Here is a 17,454-nt window from a genome sequence, read left to right on the forward strand (position 1 = left end):
GTCGGTTCTGAATGACTTTGCCGACATTTTAAAGGCGTACAGGGAGAGCCGGCGCCAATGAGTAACGAACGGCGTGCTTGGTGAGAATCTTTAAGTAGCTCGGGAAAATGTGCACAAGGATTTCGCATGCAGGCGACACCCAAAGCCGTGCGGCATTCATTCGACGTAAAACGACGAGTTAGCTCTTTTTCGCTTCACGCCAACATACCCACCCGTAAAAACCGGCACCCGTGAGAGCAACACGCCGGTTGTCGCGGTCGACACTTTGATTCGAATCGTCATAAAAGACAAAAAAAGAGAGGCGTGCTTACCAGAAGTGGTGCGTTCAAAGACACGGGTGGATTCCAACGAAGTGGAAGGAAAGTATCCCAGGGTGTTTAAGTCCACGGAGCAGGAAAACGCCGAGCAAAAACGACGATTATCTGGAGAAGAAGAAAAGTTGGTGGCGTTTAAAGTCTGGCCGGGAACTGAACAGCATGGTGTGGTGCCGGCTTGATTTAGCGAGCAGCTAGCGACTAGTACGCACAGTGGGTGGGGCCGGCGAACACTCGCTTGTTTTATGGACGCGGCTCACCCGTGTCCTTCCGCATTAAAAAAATCGCGCCAAAACCTCAAATTCGACGAATCGTTTGGGAATTTGGAAAATATTCACAGGGGCGAGTCGCTCTTTCCGTCGGGTCGAGACGGAAAAACCGACGGCCAATAGAGGAACGTGAAATTTGATGTCCCGACTGGGGTCTAACTCGTCTCGCCGGCGTAGGGATACTAGAGAGCAGGCGCCGGCTGTGATTCAAGGAAATGGATGGCGGTAAAAGTTAGCACATTACACACGTGGACTGAGAGGCGAAGCCGGGTGTCTCCCTGCCTGTCTGTCTTTCCGTCCGTCCGTGAGCATGCGCATGAGTGTGTGTGCGTGCGTGTGTGTGTGTGTCCACTCCAACGCCTGTCTAGCTTCCTAATCGTTGTTAAAGGGACAGTACATTAATCTGCATACAAACATTGTTACGTTTGAAGGTTCTTTAAACGAATAGCCGATAATGTATTGAGGAATTGTATTCATTCAAAACATGATATAGTACGTCAAATGTAAACATGATAATTGTCTTAATTAAAAATACTATGTAGACGAATGCAACAAATCTCTATTTTTAAGTTGTGCATGTAATGAAGTCAAATCAAATTGGCTGCCATTGACGGTGATGGGCGTCCAATCATATTTTCTACCACTTTAAATAGATTGAGCGTTTACTAGTCATTTAAATTTAAAGCAGACGTTTTAACTTGTTGGCTGCCATTGTTTGTCTAATTTAATTGAAGTAGGGTTGCTAATGATGGCAATAGACGTCCAATCCGTATGAAGTGGGAGGTCGGCATACAACAATAGACATTTTTAACTTACCGTCTCGCTTTGGACAGTGATAAACATCCAAATCAATCCATTTGAATTTCAAATTGACAGTAAAATTGGACATCTATCAGTGTCAAACACTATTCAAAAGCGATACCAACAATGAATAGAATAAATGAGGGAATTATTGAAACACATTCATCTTACGTCAGAGAAAAAAAATAAACCATTGACAGTGATAGATGTCCAATCCATTTCAACTCGGAGGGTCAGGGAGCAATCAAATCATTATTTAAAGGGACAGTAGCGCACAAATTTACATTGCTTTAACACTATATCCAATTTGCACTGTATTATTTTGACACATTTATGAAGAAATGTACTTTTTATGAATTAAAACATTTTTTTCCTGATAATTCTGATTGATTATGAATGGCGAAAAATCCCACATTTTTGACATTCATCAACTATACATTGGAGAGGAAAAAAAGAGGTGCAAAATATTTACATTGCGGCTTTTCCACGTGATTTAGAGGACGCTTCCCTCCCCAAACTTGGATAAAATAAGAAGCCTCTCCACCCTGTCATATTTTACGGGCCGTGACAAGGACTTGGCAGGCAACGGCTTACTTTCAAATACGACTCTGTTTACGTCGTCTATTTTATAGTGGCCATGCGAGAGGAGTCCCATCACGTGATCAGAAAACGGAGCCCATCACGTCATTTTCTCAGAATCGGAAGACCGTGTATGGTAAGGCTTTTTGTTTATATATAAAAAAAAATCCATTTATAGTAAAGTTTTTTTTTGTTAAAAAAGGCCATATATAGTAATAAATTTGTTTAAAAAGACCATTATAAGTGATACTTTTGTTAAAAAAGAACATGTATCGCAAGTTTTTTGGATTAAAAAGACAATTTATACTAAGACGTTTTTGTTGAAAACAACTATGGAGAGAGTTTTTCTTTTTTAAAAGTATATTAAAGCATTTTTGTAAAAACTTGAATAATAAGGCTTTCTTTATATCTAGTAAAGACTTTTTTTACAAATTGGTTAAAAAGGGGCCTATTGAAAACGCATTTATTTTTAACTCCTCCTCCCCCCCTTAAAAAATTGGAAATACTATAAATTAGACAAACATTCCATTGTCGAAGGCGCTTTAAGAGCAGGCAGACTAACTCTCTCCCAACCGCAATGGAAGCCCCATTCAGTCGACCAGGGAGGGATGGCGGCCCCTTTGAAATGCACCCAGTCAAATTCCACACACAACTGCTTCCTTCCACCTGAACGAATAATTGAAAAAGCGAGCGAGGGTAGACCTTTGTCCTACTTTTCTTCACTTTGCCCTACTTTTCTTTCTGTTTTGGCCCCGCCCCCCGCACGGGATGCGCTAAGGGTGTCCGAGTCGTAGCTCCCGTACCGTAGCGAGCCGTGCCGTGGCCTCCCCCCGCCCCTTTTTTACATAACGGAGCCAGGGATCCCACAGTGCACGTGCCGGGCAAGCCGGCCAATAGGAGGCAGCCTTGGCCCAGCACGTGACCACCGGGCATGCTGGGAGGAATGCCGCGCGGGGACGTGAAAAATGCAGCCTACGCCGGTAAATGGGAGCCAAAATGGACGCTGGGAAATGACGACAATGGGGTGGGTGGGGGCTGACTGAAAAAAAAATCCCAGAACTAAAATAGATGGAGGAATACGAAAAAATGGTGTTTAAGTTTTAGAGAAGATTTTTATGTGTAGTTTGGGTGGTTATTTTTAATTGGAATTTTCAGTTTTAAAGGATAGTCGTACAAGTATTGTAATTCAGATAAATGTCATATATTTTAAAATATTACATTTAATTTGATTTAATGTACTATTTTGCAATATTTTTACATGAATATTACATTTACACGAATGGTACTACTTTGGGGAAATATTATATAAAATGAAGAAATTATGATTAAACTATGTTTAAAAAGAGATTCGGAAATGTCATATCGATTTTAACAACTTTTCATATTTTTTAACAAATTACTGTGATGTCATTCTTAAATATTTGCAAATAAACCATAATTTGTAAAATTAAAATTCCTCATAAATTAATTCTAATAAAATAGTTGACTTTCTTCACTGGTTTAAAAACCTGAAAAAAATATTGACAATTTTTACCTTAATATAATGATATTCTCTCATTTTTATTTTATTTTATTTAGCATTTATTTGTATTATTAATTTTTATATCCATCTAAATATTTTATCATTCTACTCCTACTTGAACAATGTCAATAAACGCATTGAATTCAAGTGTGCAGTCACACAATATCTTTTGTTTCCAAATGCCTGGCTTCCAATTTAATATGTTATAATATGATATAATATTTATAGCGTATAATTGCAGGCTGGCAGGGAGTGTTGCAGATGGAAACTATTTCCAAGCGTCCCTAAATGGCAGCAAATTGTAACGCGATCCTTCCAATTAAAGACGTCGTCGCTCCGCATTTGTGATGCGGCAGTATTCGGGTGGGGTCGCTCGGCGATGGGTTTGGGGGAGGGGCTTAATGGGGGTTAGGGGGGTCGTGCCACACACACACAAAGAAGGGAGGTGGCCCGCCTGCTCAAAGAAGTGGCTTAATGTGCCACCTACAGGCCGCCTGCCAGACTGACACCCATAAATTAGAATTTACTCGCATATAAGCCTTGACATTTTTTTATTTTATAATTTCTCGCTTGTAAGCCGCACCCCCTGATTCCTAATTTGCACCTCCATATTCCTGGTTATTATCTTCAATATTAAAGTGGAAAACTGAAAATAATTTTAAAACATTTGATTTTTACAAAATAATTTTTCAACTAAAAACATGAAAATTGGATTATAAATTGCAATTATTGATGTAAAAAGGGTAAATCAGGAAATAGAATAGCATCTAAAATCATTTAAATTTGATCCTTTCTGGGGCCGCACAAAATGATGCAATGGTCCAAATTTGGCCCCCGAGCCGCCACTTTGACACCATAATTTAAGAAATATAGGCCAAATACTCTAAATACTCTCCCACTGTACGGCCAATAATCTTTTTCGCAAAAAAATAATAATTTAATTTAAAAAAAAACAATTTTGTTCGCAAACCCTGAACCAAAAAAATAGAGTATTAAGCCCTCAAGTCATTAATTAACTAATGTGTTTTGGATGTGTTTTACCTTTTTTCACTTACCATTGTGTTGTGGATGATTGGATTGGAAGTCAAACTTTGACCAGACGTTGATTGGCACTTCCCAGTCAAAACGGATTGGACATCTTCGGCACACTAAGAGTCAAACACAAAAAAATCAAGGGTTAACATCTTGAAATGTCGCCTTATGTAAAAGTTATGTATGTCAAATGTGTAACTAGGCTAACCCCCCCCCTGGCCCAGTGAACTCTGTAACGGGAGACACCCGGGACGGACGGCGATGTGGTCCATATTTGGACAGCGAGGACGACCAGGACGCTTCTTCTTTAATTAGACGCCACTTCCTCACATGGTTCGCCCGTTTCACTTTGAGCCAGAGGAAACGCAACGACAAATCCAACGCAAGAATGTGCCTGGCTCTCTTTTTTTTGTGCCCTGAACATTTTAGACCACCGGCGACGCGGTGTGACAGTGGTCGGGACGTACGGCTCGCAGGTCTGAGGTCGAAAGTCTGAGTCCGAATTTTGGCCTTTTCGAGTGGGATTTCTCCGGATGCTCCGGTTTCCTCCCACGTCGGAAAAAATAAGGATGTTGAGCTAATTGATCACGCAAAAGTACAGTGGTACCTTGAGATAAGAGCTTATTCGTTACAGGACTGAACTTGTATGTTGATTTCCTCATAACTCAAATGAATTGAGTACTATTAAGCACATTTTAGTACTATTAAACATATTTTAGTACTATTAAACACATTTTAGTACTATTAAACACGTTTTATTACTCCTAAACATATTTTAGTACTATTAAACACATTTTATTACTCCTAAACATATTTTAGTACTATTAAACTCATTTTAGTACAATTAAACAAATTTTGCAGAGACTTTTTTGCCTGGCAACGCGCTGGTAACATACATAAATAAATTGAAATGAACTTGGATTACAATGCAGAAAATACATTTAATCTAACCTTACACAAATACACTTAATTCTAATTTTGTTTGAAATTTTGATACCTTTCTTGGCTCTATTAGCCCCGCCTCCCCCCTGACTTTCAGATTTGACCTATCGCGGGTTGTTTACTCTTGTCTTCCCTTCAAAATACTCTGAAAATGACGCACAAAAATGTCCTCACAATAGAATAACGCACAAAAAGTAGTATATATGTACTCCTCTCGTATTAGCAAACAAGCTCCGCCATTCGCACTGACTAACGGGGGGGACATTACACTATAGTCTTGTATCTCAAGATAAATGTTTGCCCGAAATATTACTCGTAGTATCTGAAATTGCTGGTATGACTTTAGTGCTGAGTCAGACTTGAACAAACTGTAACCGCTGGACTGACTTCCTGTCCGAACGGCTTTTTGGTGCCAAACAGATGCCGGCGGCGGCTCGCTTTTATTTTGAGATGAAGCAGACGTCTGGTCCTTGACTCACTCCCTCACATTGGCCTGACTTCCCCTCTCGAAAGGGTGGAAAATATCAAAACGCCATCCAAAACGAAGTCTTTTGAGAACGTGACTCACGACAAAAATCGGGAAGAAAGTGACCGGTGCATTCCAATTCTCAGAGGTGCAAATTTCCCAGCTCCTAAGGTCGCAGCAGAAGCTAATGCTAGCATCTAAGCCGCAAGGGTGTCAAACTTCGCTTTACGGGCCGCATTAACGTCAACGCCATTTTAGATATAATATTTAGATGTTTTTTATATAAATGGATTAAAACAAGTGGATTAAAAACCCTGAATATTACGTTTTTTTATAGATCTAAAACTACGTTTATTTTAACTTATTTATATATTTTTTTAGATTTTACAAAATTATTTTTGAACTAAAAACAAAAAAAATGGATTAAAAAATGACAATTATTGATTTAAAAGGGGGAAAATCAGAAAAATTAATATACATTTATACTCTTCATTTGAATTTGATCCTAAAACATAAAGTCGGCACTCATTATTGACTTTCCGGACCGCAAAAAATGATCCGGGGGGCCAGATCAGGCCCTCGGGCCGCCACTTTGACACCTGTGATCTAAGGGTCTAACGAAGCTGGGTGTATATTAGACTTTCTGGCCTTGCCCCGCCCCTTTTGAGGTGTAATGAAGCGAATACCAGGAGCTAGCTTGGTGGCGTAGTAAAAGTCGCAACATCTGCAGCTTCGCATCCTTTCGGGAGCGGGGAAAGCCACGCCCACTTTTACGCCAGTGTTGTGGTCGTGGCCGGGGGAGGCGGGGCCAAAGCGTCACGTGCGGGGATAGGGGACCCGCCCCTCACTAACGGAGGAAGCTCCCGATTTCATCACTGAGGTTTCGTATTTCACCCGGTTCCTGCGACCCTGCTCAAAACGGCGCTGGAAATCGTTCGGGGTAACGGGGGGGGGGGGGCCTTCGAACACCCCGCCCACCCACGCATTCCCGCCCCAGATTTACAAGCGGTGTTCCCTTGCGTCCATCCCATGGCCGGTGACATAGTAGCACATTTACTAGCGGGGGTGCCGGGCCAAGCGGCGCTAAAGGTCGCTAGCGACTCGCGCTCGGCTCCGGGGAGGGGCGGCTTTGCGGGGAAAAGGGGGCGGTTCCTTGGCTTTCGAACAAGAGAGTGAAAGGGACCACGGCGGAATGCGGGTGTGTAAAAATGTGCGCGTGTGTGCGTGCCTGCGTTGCCAAATAGGGGAACAGTCAATATGCCCAGCGCTCCGTGCTCGCCTGTCTTATTTTTTTCAAATTTCGGGGGTTTTGTTGGGGTGTGTGGGGGGGGGGGGGGGGGGGCAAATGTGTTGGGAAAATGGCGGCTCAGAGGTTAGTTAGTTAGTGTGTTGTAAGCGCAGTTCTGGGTTCGATCCTAGGTGGGTGGTTACTTTGTGGAGTTTGCATGGTCTCCCTGGGCTTGTGTGGGTTTTCTCCGGGTACTCCGGTTTCCTCCCATGTCCCAAAAATGTGCATGCTAGGCTAATTGTATGCTAATAGGCCATAATATACAAGACAATTGATCTAAAAAAATAATAAAATAATAGATATTCAATAAAACTGCATTAAAAATATTATTTTACAACATACATTTTTAAATATAATTTTGTAATAGGTTTTAATAAAATTACATATTAATGTTTTTATGATTATAAATATTTTTACATATCATTTTAGAATAATAAAACTATTTTTAGCATATTTTTAATATAATTTTAGAATTATATATTAATATTTTTGTATAATTATTAATATGTTACATATAATTTTAGATTAATGTTTCATAAAAAGTTATTGTACTTTTAAAATATACAATTTTATAATCATTTTTGATATTTTGTTTTGTTTTTAATGAGCAATTTGGATAAATAATGAGCATGCTAACAGTGTTAGCTATTAATACAAAGGGTTTTTTTCCAATAAAATTAATAGAAATAAATACCAGAATGTTTACATTTGACCTTTTTGGGTATTTTGAAAAGAATATTTAAAGAAAAAAATAAATCTTATGGGCTATATATACACTGGGTTAAAAGGCGACAACTTTAAATTGATGTCTGCTGCCATTTTGGTTAGCAAATGTTTCTCCAAAAAAAAAGCTAGTGTATTGTAGCCATAGATGAGGTTGAAATTTGTTGCTTTTCTTCTGGTTAGCTTAAAAAGAAGGCTAAAAAGAAGGCTAAAAATAAGGAGACCACTCCACCGCACTAACCTCGCTATCCCACTCGGCCTGGGCTCCGCCTCCCTCCCTCCAGTTCCTAGAATCCTGGCTGCGGTTGTTCTGGGACGCCGTTCGTCTCTGCGCCATCCGTCGCTCCACATGGCGCCCGCATGTGAGTCGTCTCATTGGTCCACAACTGGCCAGTGGGCGTGGCCCGGACGCCACATTTTTTTTTTCTTGGGTGACGGCAGCCTGCGTGAAAAAAAAAAAACAAGTTCAAACAGGTCAAATAACCAAAGTAGAACATTTGATAGAAGGTCAAAGGTCAGTAAGTGAAATATTTAAATGATATTTTGGCAAAATAAGGGTCATCATTTATCTAAAGTCTGAAAATTAAGGGCAAAAAAAACAGGGTCAAAGAGGTCAAACACCAAAAGCAGAAGATTTGACTTGAGGTTAAAGTTCAGAGGTCAGGAAATAAAATATTTAAATGATATTTAGTCATATGGAAAAATCGTAATTTATGATTTCGGAATCTGAAAATTAAATTATATTGAGTCATATAGAAAATTTGGGCTCATAATTGTGTAAATAAGTACAAATTAAGGGTTAATAAACCAGGTTAAACTAGTAAAACACCCAAATTAGAACATTTGATAGGAGGTCAAAGTTCAAAGGTCAGTAGGTGAAATATTAAGACAAATTATGTTGTCATATGACAAATGAAGGCTCAAAATTTATGAATGTAAAAATGAAGGGCCAAAAAACAAGGTCAAAGAAGTCAAATTATGAGTCATATAGCAAATTAAGGCTCATAAATAATAATTTTTGTATCTGACGTTGTAAAGTGAGACAAAACAAGCTAATTTAATGATGTCAAAGTTCAGAAGGCAGCATGCGAAAAATCATAATTAATATATTGAGTCACATGACAAAATAAGGCTTATAATTGACACTTTCTATGAAAATTAAGGGCTAAAAAACAAGGTCAAACTGGTAAAACACCCAAAGTAGAACATTTAATATGAGGTCAAAGGTCAGATGTCAACATAAAGGCCACAAAATACATTAAATGTTACCCAAACACAATCTAGCAAAATTTTGAATTGTAGAGTATGTATTTGTGTATGTGTGTGTGTGTGTGTGGGGGGGGGGGGCGTGGTCACCATCTAATTCATCTCACTTGATTAAATTAAACCCTTAACGTGTTCACATGTTGCGCTCATCAACGTCACACTGGCGCTAACGTCGTTAAATTTGGATCATGTGATGAAGCGTCCGAGAACACAGGAAATGAAAACTGGGGTGGGGAGGGGAGGGGAGGGGGGAGGAGGGGGGCGCTTGATTTCTTCTCAATGAAAGTGCCGATGTTATGTGACAACAATAATAACCGCCGTTGTGTGTAGCGCTAACACAATAAGTGTGATAAGATCAAATAAAAGCATTCTAAGGGAAGTTCTGCAAAGTTTTTACCAAGAAAAATCCAATTTAATACGCAATATTTGCATTTATTAAGCAAATTGTAATGTTTTTGTACACATGTTGCATCGGTGAATGCTATTGGTCGAGCTGTGGCGCAAGCGGTGGCCGCGACTTGCGCCATAAAGCGAAATGGGCGTGGCTATCGGCGAATGGTAGAAAGAGGAAGAGGAGGAGGGGGAGGAGGGCCCCAATGGAGGGCCCCCTTCCTCTTCCTCTTCCAATTGGTGAATGAAGCGGAGCAAATGGAGAAGTGATGCCTTTGCTGACCGCGGGAACATTTAATGTCTTGTGGTCAGGTTTGCTTCCTGTCAGTTTTGCTTCCCGTCATGCCCATTGATATAAAAAATGATAATAAATAAATAAAAGTTGCATTCACATAGGGTGAAAGTGTTTTTTGGCGATAAAGTGGATGTGATTGGCTGCTGGAAGATTGACATTACGGCTGGAAATGAGTATATTAGGTCGTATAGTATGTTTTTTAACATGTACTGTCTCTTTAATAAATGAATCAATCAATCAAAAGCCCATTTTAAAAAAGAGAAATTAGGTTGTATTTGTACAATTTTTTATTTGAACTTATTGTTAAGATCATTTCAAAATGTTTTTATATCTGGGACTACTTATTATGTTGACTACGTATTGATTATTTATTATTTATTATGTATAAATTATTATTTATAACGTATTTGTTACTTATTTATTGACCATTTATTTGTTGTTTTTATTTGTGCACTTTAGGGTGAAAGTTTTAAATCTCATCAAAAACTGCATTAAAAAGCGTTCAATTCAATTCAAAGGGTTAAATGAGAACATTACTGACCCACACAGGCGAATGTGAGTACTGCAGCCACTAGTGTTTTCAGTGGGGGAATTTTGGAGGAAAAAAAAACTTGCAGTGTGTGTGTGTGCGTGTGTGTTTGCTGATACTACTTTGTTTCACTACACATTGTGTTGAGCGTTGATAATCGGATCATCACTTGAGATGAACTTATCTTTGCTCACACAAACGGCCGCTGATTAAGACGTGTGGGCGCTAAGCAACTGATTTCCTCTTTAATCTTGTTTGGACAGCTTTTAGTCACCAAAAGAAAGATTTTTTTTTAGGATTGAAAAATAAAAACCTGTAATAAGTCGTCAAAAACTATTGAAGTGATTCTATTGATCACCATTTTAATAATTAAATCATTGTAATTATTATTTTTAGCTTTTTGTATAGTATATAACATTTTCTGATCATATATAAAACAATAACTTTGTCCAAAATGTCTTGAACATCTATCGCCATTAATGAATTAAATATATTTCTAAACAAAAACAATGTTAATAAAAACAATATATTAAAATAATTAGCAAAATTAAAATGAAATCCAATAGAAATACACACTAGTTAAGACCCTAAGTACCACTCTAAAGTAGCCAAAAAGGCCCTAAAACTAACAATAAAGCTTTCAAAATAAACAGGAAGTGGCCCAAAGTAACTCATTGCCCACCATTGATAACAATAGATGTCCAATTCTCATAAAGCGGGAGGTCGGTTAGGCTTAGCCATTTAAACCAGCGTTTAAAAAGTGTGTCAAATGCCAAATATGGTTGCCATTGGAATCTTTGGGCGGAGACGTCACGGCCGCGAGCGACGCGACCCCCGCACGGTGGTGGTCCCCGCCGCAATTCGGGGGCCCGCGGAGCCCGTCGCCGGCGTTCCGAGCAGACGCTTGCTTGGGCAGCGGCCAAAACCAAAGGGCGGCTTGTCATTTGGGTCAGGCGGAGCAAAAAATAAAAGGTTGAATTTGATGAATCAATTGTAAGGAAGCGCCCGAGCGAGACAATCCCACAGGGCCCCAAAATGGCGCCCTGTGGGATTCCCAAAATGGAGCCTTCTTTACTTTAATGGTCGACTCGGCTTGGGAAAATGGACACATACTACTCACATACTATTTGGGTGACGAAACAACGCAAAATCGGACAAATTCCAACATTGGTTTTGTAGACTCACATGTTTTATTTTGAAAATGAGCGCATTTGGGGATGATTATAAAAAAAGCAATTGATGTTGGATCGATATTTTTTCACCCAACGCGATGGAAAAGCTGTTAGTATGTCCGCTTCACGCTTTGGGAGATCAAAAGTTTTTATAAAAACTGGTTTGGAACTTTCTGTGTGCCTGTGTGGGTTTTCTCCGGGTACTCCGATTTCCACCAACAGCCCAAAACATGCATGCTAAGCTAGCTGGCTAACACTAAAAAGTATGAGTTTGAGCGTTAATGGTTGTTTGTCTCTTCGCCTCCTGCGATCTGTACCGTCTCACAAGGGTCGCGGAGGTGCCGGAGCCTATCTCACCCAACTTTGCCAAGGGACACCTTGAATCAGTGAGCAGCCAATCATAGAAGACGAGGAGACAAACAACCATTTGCGCTCAAACTAATAACTAGGGCAATTTAGTGTTAGCCAGCTAGCTTAGCATGCTTGTTTTGGGCTGTGGGCAGAAACCGGAGTACCCGAAGAAAACACACGCAGACATACAGAAAGGTACAAACCTGTTTTTTTTTTACTCTTAATCTCCCTAATTGTGAAGCGGAAATACTAACCACTTTTCCACCGCGTTGGGTGAAAAAATATCAATCCGACGACAATTACTTTTTGATAATCATCCCCAAATGCGCCATTTTCAAAATAAAATCCAGGAGGCCACAAAGCAGAGTTGGCCGGGATATGCTCCGGCACCCCGGCACTCACAGCCGAGCCGGAATCGAACCCACATGGGCAGAAAATAAGCACTAAATGACTATGGCGTTCTGGCCAACAGCGACATGGAATTCAAACTGCGTTTAGCCCATTTTAAGTTTATTCTAAAAAGAAAACAACTGCGGAATGCGTCTGACTGAAGAAGACCAATCCATCAAATTCAGTAAATCACCATCTGACCACTTTAACAATAGGTTAGTTTCCGGATTAGGGTTTCTACTTTGATAGTGTTTGAAGTTTTTTATTTTTTTCTAGATGCCAATGGTTTTTAAAAGGTTTAGAGTTTCAATTTTACGCTGGTTTTCTCCGGATGCTCTCACATGGACAACCCGGGAATGCACAAAGTCTGTCATTACGCTTTGGCGACGGGGAAAAGTCGTAATTTGGGGGGGCAAGGGGGTGGGAAGGCAACACCATGACCGCTTCGCTCTCGCTTTTACGGAGACAGGAACGTTATGGGCGTGTCTTACAAAGTCGCTTCATTCCAGTGCGGTGAGCTGATTGGGTTCAATTGCGCTCTCTGGTGGGTGACAACGTTTAAAACAGCCCCAAAGATCATATTTGTCCATATAAACAAACCGTTATCCACTTGAGCCCCATTGCCCCACAATGGTGGCCAATGAGTTAAAAGTATATCTTAAAATAGACCAAAAGCAACAGGAAAACACAAAATCAGCAGAAAACAACTAACAAACAGGAAATAAACCGGAAATTCCCCACCAAAACAATAGGAAATTATTTAAAATTGACAGGTAGGGGCCTGTGAGTACCGTAAAATGACACGGAAGTGTCGCAAAATTAGCTCTTTGCCTGCTTTTTTGTTTTTACCATATTGCTATTACGAATGACTTTTTTTGGGGGGGGGGGGCGACAATATTGCAATAACTATACCACACATTTGAGTAAATAGTTGAAAAGTTGTGAGAAGGAATGTAAACATGTTTTGTAATAGAAAAGCAGTATTACCTTGACTCACTTGTGATTCCTGGGGTGGCATTGACGGCGATAGACGTCCTATTCGTGTTGACTGGACGTCAAAACACGTTCTCGTCTGCAAGTCCAACCTAGGAAGAATTGACCAATTATTATTTTGCCATTTTTTGGTCATTAAAACATAAATTAATCCCATAAAGACGGCATTTGGACGTCACATTTGGTACACAATCGTGACTTTTTCAAAATGTGACGTCAGCAAAAGTAGACCGATGTTGATATTCATCTATTAATAATTATATTGATTAAAACATTCGTATGTTAAGAAAATAATTTAAAGTAATGAATACGTAAAAATGTCAAATAACACTAGCTAGCTCCACCCCATTATACTTCACAAGTTTACGATTACGAATATATTACGAATTGTCGGATATATTACGCCTGGAGACTATGCTAACATATGAGTTTTTAAAAAGTGCCGAACAAAGGATTGATGGTTTCACGTACTTGGCGATAAAGCGAAATTGTTTGAAATTTTGAGACGTAGTACGTAACACAGGTATGTTCCCGCCAATACATCCGGAAATACAAGTACTTCCTGGGTAGCCGTCGTGTAACAAGCTAGGCCCGAATATTTGTGCGATGATATACACACTGACACATTCGCCACCACAATTGACGTCGTAATCCAACAGAAAGAAGGATTTATCACCTTTCTGAGTCCAAAAAGCCACTCGTGTTTACGTTCGCCACCGCTTTAAACACTTTGGAAGTTTCTTTCTTCGCGGAGGGACACGAGGTGAAACAACCAAACTCGGCCACGCTTGCTCACTGACGTCACATCCGGGCGGACATCCGGGCAATGCTTCTTTTCCCCTAAGAAACTGTACAACTGTACCAGCGAATAGTTTTCAATTTTGGTGATACAGTGTGGATTTTAACGAAGATTTCTTCATATTTGTTGAAACCACGCATGGTTTATTTGAACGTGTTGGTAAGAAAAAAATTTTTTTTCCCTTTAATAATCTGACGTAAAACGTGTTTGTGCATAATCCCCATTGAGAAGCGATTTAATGTTAATTAAACTGCTAAATTTAACAAATTAATGTTGTTGTTTTTGGGAACATATGTCTTTCAGTAATATTATGAAGAGTAAATTGTCGTATCTGAAATATCTAGTTTTAAGAAAACAACGTTATACTACAGCCTACATAATATATATAGCCATGTGGTCGACATTTTTCTTGAATAAATTGCTACATTGTAACAAAACTGTCATTTTTGCCCATCTTATGTTTGAGAGATCATTGGTATTTGTCTGTATCTTTAATAACGCAATTTAAAAACGTGTTTATAATGCGTTTTTTAAAACGTTTTTAAAACAACGTGAATCATACAGGGTTCTCCCATTGCCGTGTTGCGTTCAAACCCGTCGAAAATTCCATACTTAGTACATACATTTAGAATGTATACTTCTTTGCATATCACCTCCTTAATGTAGGCTGCATTTAAGATTCTTTTGTGGGCCATATTGAATATTTAGACTAAAATGTCGAACGAAACTACTATTTGTGTGAACTTTCTAACTTTGTTGTTTTTTTTTTTGTCAATGTAGGAAACCATGTATATTCTGGATACGGACATGGAGTGTCTCCCACGGGCTTACTCTTACTTTGACGATGAGGAGTTCTGCCAAAGCTTGCTGAAGGACTTGCAGCAGGTCGCCCGGTCGCCTTCTGTCAAGACCGGCTTGGTGTCCGACGTCCCCCAGGTGGACGAATGCGAGGAGGCGGAGACGAGCTGGAACTGCAGCTTCTCCCCATCGGATGACGATGATGATGCTAGCCTGAGCTATTCTTCCTCGTCTGAGGACGACACGGAGGACGACACAGAGGAGGACACGGAGGGTGACATGGAGGAAGACGTGGAGGAAGACGTAAAGGAAGATGTAGAGGAAAACGTAGAGGAAGACGTAGAGGAAGATGTGGAGAAAGAGGTGGAGAAAGACATGGAGGAAGACGTGGAAGAAAACTTGGAGGACACAAAAGGGGTACCCACCTCGGAGGAGAAGTCGGCGCCGTCGGACGAGGACGTGGAGTCCCCCGAGGACTACCAGGAGCCAGTGGCGAGCCAGGAGACGGACGACTACACGTCGGACTACTGCTCCTCCGGAGACGGGTCGTCCAGCGAATCTGGTGAGAGAAACAAGCTACTTGTTTAACTTTTATTTTTATCATTTTTTGAGGAAGCATAGTTATTACCCGAGTCCCTTATGGCTTTATTTTCCCTTTTTTTCTGTGACACATCCAAAATTAATCAGTAAAATCAAAGTGGTATCAGTATATATATATATTATTTCTCTAAATTATTATACATAGTACATATACATGTTATACAAATATTTTAAAACCCAAAGCAGCCAAAAATAAAGCCCGTCATATTTTTTTAAGTGGCCAGAAAATATAATTTACTTCACAATTTATGAAGATTTAGTAACGTATGTTTTCCCTTTCATTTAATAAACGAACAATAACACATTTCAACCCCCAAAATCTCCATGCTACTTTAGCTACCTCGATGCTAACTCCGCTAATAAACAAACCTCTTCTTCCACAGAGGAAATCGACGTGGTCTCCATTGGACAGCGCCCTCTACCGCCCACTCCCCTCCTCCTGGAGATTCAGCAGCAGCACAACTACGCCGCTCCTCCACCGAAGTCCCGCCCCCAGCGCCACCACGTCCACATGGCACGCACCTCATCGTCCCACGCCGATTCCCACGACCGGCGGCAGACGCACACGGCGTTGGAACGCAAGCGGCGCGACGAGATGCGAATCTACTTCTGGCGTCTCCGAGACTCCATCCCGGAATTGCGTGGCAACAACAGGGCGCCCAAGATCATCATCCTGAACCGGGCTCGGGATTTGATCCGTGACTTGGAGGCGCGAGCCTACCGGTTGGGCGCCATGCGATACGCCTTACGAGCCAAGCGGAAGGAAATGAGGGAGCGATTGGCGTACTTCACGGGGGCGCCACTGTCGTGAAGAGGGACGTGGATTTATCTGGCTGTCAGATGGAGAAACGTTGGTGGGACTCGAACGTCAATAAGTTGACTGACGTTCAAGCAATATGTTGAAACGGGTTTCGACTATACAGACAAAGGTTCTTGGTTCCTGTAAAGAAGACTTTTTGATAGGGTTTCTGGTCCGAATAGACTGGAAATGGTTCTGTAGTCCTGACAAGTTCTCAAGATGTTATTTTTATGATTGAAGAGAAGGTTCTTGTCCTCCTAAGACAGGGTTCGAAAACATAAACAATTAATATTTTCAATTGTTATTCATTGAGAGCCTTACATTGGATTTACTAGAAGTAAAAATACATGAAAACGTGTGCATTTTTAGTCATTTCAAAGTAGAAAAAGTCTTGACAAAATTTTAGCCTGATATTAATCAATGGGATAGAAAGGTTTAATTAAAAACTGGAAGATTAAAGCTACCCTAGAGCCATAAGCACCTATCAAAAGAGCCACATGTGGCTCCCGAGCCATAGGTTCTCTACCCCTTGCCCTAAGAGATGTTCTCTTACTAGAGGGAGGTTCCTTTTATATACAAATTGAGATATATTTGTTTAGGTTGTGGGTTTACGGGTCCAATCAAAGAGAAACAGGGTTTTTTCGTACCTTGTTTTGGTACAAATCAAGAGTGGGGATAGTTTTTTGTAGCACAAGTTGTTTCCTCATAACAAGATGGAGGTTTGTTTTATTGTCCAATTGAGATGGTTCATTTTTACTTGGAAGTGTTGATTAATAAAGTTTTTCTTGATGAAATGGTTCCTTACACTGTTTAACTTAGAGTATTTTTGTTTTTTGTTCTTCAAAATGGACTGTTTGTCATATTACACAAAATATGCTCAAGTCATGGGAAAATAGGGAACAATAGACGAAAATATAACTCAATGTTGGTGTTCAGAGTGAAAACAAATAGGATTTACATTGAGAAACTATGAAAAGTGCGACTTATACTCCGAAAAATTCGGAATATGACTCAATATGTACATGTAATACTTTTTATAGAACAGTAATCACATTTTCAGTATAAATTATAAAGAAAGCTACTCACTCATTGAAGTCTTCAACACAAGCGATGTCGCCCTCTGGTGGCCGAAAAGT

General features: G+C 40.2%; 2 protein-coding genes across 5 annotated transcripts in view; one reads left to right on the top strand and one right to left on the bottom strand.

The window, feature by feature from the left end:
- The window catches only part of mych (myelocytomatosis oncogene homolog), a 17,905-nt gene extending 3,781 nt beyond the window's left edge, over nucleotides 1-14,124 (bottom strand). Inside the window, exons 1-5 of one of the 4 annotated variants that reach the window (XM_077726920.1) lie at nucleotides 13,999-14,124; nucleotides 13,317-13,414; nucleotides 8,178-8,378; nucleotides 4,541-4,633; nucleotides 312-422 (exon numbers count right to left, since the gene is read on the bottom strand). The gene's annotated coding sequence lies outside the window, so the exon portion shown is untranslated. Of the gene's footprint in view, nucleotides 1-311; nucleotides 423-526; nucleotides 667-831; nucleotides 886-4,540; nucleotides 4,634-8,177; nucleotides 8,379-13,316; nucleotides 13,415-13,793; nucleotides 13,811-13,998 lie in introns of those variants that run through there. The other 3 variants (XM_077726921.1, XM_077726922.1, XM_077726923.1) reach the window with 3 other exon arrangements.
- On the top strand, nucleotides 13,894-17,069 carry LOC144203463 (uncharacterized). The gene is made up of 3 exons (XM_077726924.1): nucleotides 13,894-14,280; nucleotides 14,902-15,481; nucleotides 15,903-17,069. The coding sequence occupies exons 1-3, from the start codon at nucleotides 14,260-14,262 to the stop codon at nucleotides 16,328-16,330; spliced, it is 1,029 nt and encodes a 342-aa protein (XP_077583050.1). The 5' UTR covers nucleotides 13,894-14,259; the 3' UTR covers nucleotides 16,331-17,069.
- Nucleotides 17,070-17,454: the final 385 nt, after the last annotated feature.

This window comes from Stigmatopora nigra, chromosome 10, assembly GCF_051989575.1.
Source record: "Stigmatopora nigra isolate UIUO_SnigA chromosome 10, RoL_Snig_1.1, whole genome shotgun sequence".
Classification (NCBI taxonomy): Eukaryota; Metazoa; Chordata; class Actinopteri; order Syngnathiformes; family Syngnathidae; genus Stigmatopora; species Stigmatopora nigra.

What these genes read in the sequence shown, in the direction of transcription:
- LOC144203463 (XM_077726924.1), top strand. Translation starts at nt 14,260, where the DNA reads ATGGTTTATTTGAACGTGTTG. An exon ending in TGGTTTATTTGAACGTGTTG is followed by an intron (nt 14,281 to 14,901) that starts GTAAGAAAAAAA and finishes TTGTCAATGTAG; the next exon opens with GAAACCATGTATATTCTGGA. An exon ending in CGGGTCGTCCAGCGAATCTG is followed by an intron (nt 15,482 to 15,902) that starts GTGAGAGAAACA and finishes CTTCTTCCACAG; the next exon opens with AGGAAATCGACGTGGTCTCC.